The sequence below is a fragment of the Coptis chinensis genome, chromosome 1 (genome assembly GCF_015680905.1).
Source record: "Coptis chinensis isolate HL-2020 chromosome 1, ASM1568090v1, whole genome shotgun sequence".
In the NCBI taxonomy this organism is placed as follows: domain Eukaryota; kingdom Viridiplantae; phylum Streptophyta; class Magnoliopsida; order Ranunculales; family Ranunculaceae; genus Coptis; species Coptis chinensis.
Genome location: NC_141456.1, coordinates 21,494,824 through 21,500,412, shown reverse-complemented (window position 1 = coordinate 21,500,412; position 5,589 = coordinate 21,494,824). Strand labels below are relative to the sequence as shown.

At 36.6% G+C, this 5,589-nt stretch overlaps 1 protein-coding gene across 1 annotated transcript; it reads right to left on the bottom strand.

Annotated features, from left to right (window-relative positions):
• Positions 1-3,203: 3,203 nt before the first annotated feature.
• On the bottom strand, positions 3,204-4,002 carry LOC147522859 (uncharacterized). Its single transcript, XM_086568751.1, has 2 exons — positions 3,892-4,002; positions 3,204-3,848 (listed from the first exon to the last, which is right to left on the bottom strand). Exons 1-2 carry the CDS (start codon positions 4,000-4,002, stop codon positions 3,204-3,206), a joined length of 756 nt encoding a protein of 251 aa, XP_086424877.1.
• Positions 4,003-5,589: the final 1,587 nt, after the last annotated feature.

The following is a 5,589-nucleotide window of genomic DNA, read 5'->3' as shown; positions in this document are numbered from 1 at the left end:
AGAGTTGGTGCAACTAAGACCAAGATAATAACTGAATGCAAGTCACCAACAACAAGGTCAATGACAAGTAAACAAGGAGTTGCTGCAACTAAGACCAAGACAAACACTGTTAGGCCAATTTGGAAATGAATGTAATTTAACTAAGATATTGACTTATCTTTAAATATGGAAATGTGGAAATGAATGTAATTTGACTATGGAAATGAATGTTGTATATGGGTTATCTGTGAATATAGATTCGGAATTGTGGAATTGCAGCAGACAATAACTTTATATATTTGGAACTGTTTTGGATAGATTGTAGTCAATATTTGTTGCATTGTAAGTTGTGCTTAATGAATATGTTAGTTGAGTAGTAGTGTGTATTAACTTCTTTACATGTATCAATGCATGCCAATGCTCATCTCCTACATAAGAAAGCTCCACTCACACCGCTCTCTACTCAGCACTAATAGAAATCACTTTATCACTCACTCTCCAGTTGACATGGTGAAAGTAGCCGTGAGAGTGTTCAGATGGACACATCCAAGTTAAGTGAGTCCTATAATAAACTATGTGAAATGATGAAGACAACACAGGGAAGGAAGGTGTTCATGGAGATTGTGTACCAAGATGGAGACCTACATATTGGAGTCATCTGTCCTAAGTGTGAGAAGTTGTGCTACATTGAGGTGCTTGGGGAAGAAGGAAAAGTAGAAAAATGTTTTCCTTACTGTGTTGTGAAAGAGAAAGATGTTGTTCTAGATGATGATGATGAGCCACCACCCGGATTCCAGAAGTTTACTGTGTCACAGAGGAGATCAGCTAGGCTTCAAGCAAGCACCTCAAGCACTGTACAGCAGCCCCAGCTGGGCCATCTAAAAAACAAATTAAAGAAGTTGTTTTAGCACTAGCAGCTGCAGGTGTGTGCATGAAAACTCTGGGAAAAACTATGGAGAAGAAGTAATGGTGTCTAGTATTGTTGGAGTGTCTAGTACTCTGGAGAAGAAGTGATGCAATGTCTAGTCTAGTTTTTTAAGAGTCTTTTGTTAAGGAATGTCAAGCAAACTTGTATGTTTGCTATGTTTGTCTTTTGCTTTATGCTTGTCCAAATTTCTGTCAGAATTTCGTATGTTTTTTTTGTCAAAATTGCTTTATGCTATGTTTTTTTTGTCAGAATTTCATATGTTTGCTCTATGTGAACTTGTATGTGAACTTATATGTTTGCTTTATGTGAAAGTCTTTTGTTCATGGATAATACTTGAACTAGAACTTGTCTGTTTGCTCTATCTGTCAGAACTTGTATGTTTGCTCTATCTGTCAGAATTTAGTACGTTGTCAGTATTTAGTACATTGTCATAACTTTTATGTCAGAATTGAACTATAACTAGAACTAAAACTAGAACTAAGTTGTTTATTTTGTTAACAACTTGAACTAGAACTAATACTCTAATGGTTGGAACAAAAGTTCAACATAACAAAAGTTCAACATAACTGAAGCTAAAACTCAAACAAGTATTTTTTTTTCAATAATGGATATTTCATTAATCATAATTTAATAGTTTGGACACCTGACTCAACAATACAAGGTGGGAGAGTGCTCGGATTTGCAGCCTTAGCCTAGGCAGCTAGTTCATGACCCTCCCCAATAAAAGACCTACTTAACCAACTAAACTTAAAAGACATTAGATCAACCAAAATATCTAAAATGTGATAGACTACACTTCTAAATGGCCACCAACATTCTTCTAGACTTAAGTGTTATGATAACACTTTGATTGTCTCCAAGGAACTCCACATGCCTACATTCCAGGCTTCTGGCAAGTAGACTAGTCACTTTAGCAACAACAACCTTTGCTTCATGAATTCTCCACATGCCTACATTCCAGGCTTCTATTGGACATGCTCATCCTTTTATATTTAGCTTTGAGAATTCAGATAGACTCATTTTTAAGGTAATAATGGGTTCCGTTGTCAAAGTGGTTCTCTTCTTTCTTGACTCCATCTTCAGTGCATCTTCAAGCCATTCAAATTCCTCACAAATCTTGCATTTCAAATACTTTTTTCCAATATTCATTCCATACTTGGTAGTCTTAACAAACCTCTTTCCCCTACAATCATTTCTCTTGCAGTCATAATCTACCCATGGGCACTCCTATATCCAATGGCCTGTTTAACCACACTTAAAGCATTCATTTCTTGATGAGCTTGATCCAATCCCAAATAGTCTTTCAACAACAGCTTCATCCAACCATTATATATAACTTGGACATGATTGATGTTGGTACTTCAAGTACTTCCGTCCTGGATTCTTTGTTGTTTGTGATATGCCCAACATTCGGATCCCATCACATGTAGCTTCCTTACAGGAAAAGTACATAAATTGGCGTTCAATAGCTGAGTGTCCAACCTCATCACAGACATGACATTCAACCTGTGGTGAACAAAACATGTACTAATTACTGAAGAAATAAAAGTTAACAACAGAATTTGAAACTAAAAGATAAAAGAATGTATAAAGCTCTCACAAGGACAAACATAAATATTATAAACACCTCATGTATTCATTAGAAACTAATAGAAATTTCAAACTAATAATGCATATGCTTCAATATTGCAATTACCTTCATTTTTGCAAGTTCTTTTTGGAAAAATAGAGAAACCCCAATTTTGGTTTGATCTTGAATAAAACCGTTGTGAGGGTTTGTGAAGTTAGGGATTTTGGAGGGAGATGAACATGCACTTTGAGAAAGCCCAAAGTTCTTGAAGACTCACGTGAGTGAGAGCGTGCGCCTTTCATTTCTCATAAAAAAACCAAGATGGAGACTCACATGCCGTGCATGCGCTACTTACGTGAAGACTGAGTTTCCATGTGTACGCATTATGTATGCCAAATCATCAAATACGTATACATACTTCACAGTATACATAGATGGTACCTATTTTAGTAATATTTGAAATCTACGATACCCTATTTTGCAAAAAAAAATAATACAGTACCCATATTGTAAAATTCACTATAGTTCAATACCCAAATCAATAATTTTTTCTAGATGTAATCTTATAACTAAAATTACACAAGCTAATAGGCCTAAACTTTGAGATATTGTCCGGGTTTGAAATCTTAGGGATTAGAGTAATGAAGGTTTCATTAAATTAGGGTGAAGAAATTCAGAATTGAAAAAAAAATTAACAAAGAAGCAAATGCTAGGATCCACAATGTCCTAACACTTTTGGTAGAAAGCACCCTGGAATCCATCAGGTCCAAGTGCCTTAAGACTACCCATCCTCTTAACAACACACCAAATATCACTATCAGAAGGACAAGCCACCAAAATCTCATTCTTTCTGCTAGAGATACAAGGTTGGAACAAACTGAGGATGTTCTCATTTCTTGCAGGTCTGTCAGATGTGAAAATATAGGTGAAGTATTCATTGACGCTCTCTCCAACCTCCTTTCTACCCTCTGTCCAAATACCATCCTCATTCTTGAGCTTATGAATCGTATTTTTCCTCCTTCTGTATAAGGTAGAAAGGTGAAAAAACTTAGTGTTTCTTCCTCCTTCCTTGATATAATGAATGGTTGACTTTTGTTTCCACAGGCTTTCCTCTTTCTCAAACCAGTCAAGGAGCTGGGCTTTGAGGAACTTAGCCTTATTCAGGTTATCATGTGTAGGTGGTTTCATAAGAACTCTTTCAAGATCTCTTTGAGCCTTCCTAATATTATGCAGAACATGACCAAAAACATTTTTATTCCATCCAGTAAGAACCTCCTGAGTACTCCTAGTTTTAACAATCACATTTTGATCAGGGTTCTCATGATTAACATAGTTCCATACTTCATTTATCACATTTATACAAGAATCATGCTGGAACCACATATCAAAAAAATTAAAAGGTTTTTTTACAAACTTCTTCCATGCTATTTAAATTAATAACAAGAGCCATATGATCTGACGAGGCATTAACAACATTTTTCACAATCACATTTGGGAACATAGATAGACAATTGGAGTAAGCCATGGCTCTATATAATCTTTCCAAAATAACATCATGCACACTCCTATTATTGTTCCATATAGGTCCTTTATATCCTAAGTCTATCATGCCAAGATCATTCATCATGCTATTAAATTCAAACATGCATTTATTAAAATAATTATTACCTCCTACTTTTTCATCTAAAGAAGCAATGACATTAAAGTCCCCCCACAACTGATAAGTGCTCAAAAAGTGCTATTTAACTCTCGATTATGCCTCTTGTTTAGCCATCTTAGTGGACTAATAGTGTTTATAAGTTGTGTTTTAAGATTTTACAGGTGAAAAAGAGAGTTTTGTAGAATATTAGAGAAAATGGGGTAAAACGGAGCAATTCAGAGCATTAAGGATCACATGGGAGGCCCGTCGACAATCATGGAGAAGGCCAAGGAATTGGAGCTATTAAAGATGCAACTTGGACCTATTTTAAAGCCTGTTTGGAAGCCCAAGGCCAAAGGATTCGTTGGTTGGACCAAAACCCGCAAAAGAGGATAGAAGGATGGAGCAAAAGAGGGAAAATAGACTTCTGAGTCTGAGACTCATGGATCATGAGTCTGGACTCAATGCTCGCATCTGGGACGCATAGATCGTGAGTCTAGATGCATTGATTGAGTCTGAGATGCATGGATAATGAGTCCAGACGCATGAATCGACACTGTAGCCAATTCCTTCTCAGTTTTGGACATGAAGTTGGACTCTGAAAGAAGTCTATTTGTATTAGGAAACAAATGACGGTTTGGAATGCTTCTAGAGCTCATTGTAACCCCTATAAATAGAGGACCTAAGTGCCTCATGTAATTGGCCAATTTACTTATATTTTTGTTTCCAGAACTTGAGGCAGATAGTCTTAATAAATTAGTCTTTCTAGTCTTATGTTCTTCAACTCTTCTTCTTCTCGTTCTTCGTGTTCTTCCTTCTTTATGGAAGGCTAATCTTCTCCTTCAAGGGAGGAGATGAAGCCAGTGCTTAAGGTTTAATGATTCTTCTGGTTTATGGTGTTCTTCAATCAGGTTAGTTCTTTATGTTTTTAGTTATTAGTTCCATTGCCCAGACCAGGGGATGGAAGTATCACTACAAGAAAAATGACTTTTGGCCACAGGTACAGATGAGCTTTAGCCACGGTCATAGGCTGTTGCATAATAACCACGGGCTTTAGCCGTGGCTAAAACTTTTGACAGGTGTGGCCAAAGTTCGGTGCGGTTTAAGTTTAATTGGGTTTTTGGCCACTACCCAAAAATTCTACGTAATGTAAACTACTCTCTCGAGGTTTATCGAAAATTAAAAAAACAAAAACAAAACAAATACTCTCTGTCTCCGTTTTCTTCCCTTCTCCTCTCTCACGGCAGTGACGCAGACACGCCACTCCCCTCTCTCTCAGGTAATCTTTTCTCTGTTTTGTTTTCTTCTTCTGCTAATCTCACTTTGAACATCTCTAAATCATTATTTTTTTGAGAAAAACTTCGTCTTTAATCACTAGGTAATTGTTATTCGTTTTTCCCCTCATGTCTCTCTATCCCCTCTCACAATTCTTGCTTTTTAACCTGAGCTCTTGATGTGTGTTGCTATTAGTGG

Excerpts from the sequence above, each read along its gene's own strand:
- LOC147522859 (XM_086568751.1), bottom strand. The coding sequence starts at position 4,002 with ATGGCTTACTCCAATTGTCTATCTATGTTCCCAAATGTGATTGTGAAA. Across the intron at positions 3,849-3,891 it reads ATTTAAATAGCATGGAAGAA|CATGATTCTTGTATAAATGT; the intron begins GTTTGTAAAAAA and ends ATGTGGTTCCAG.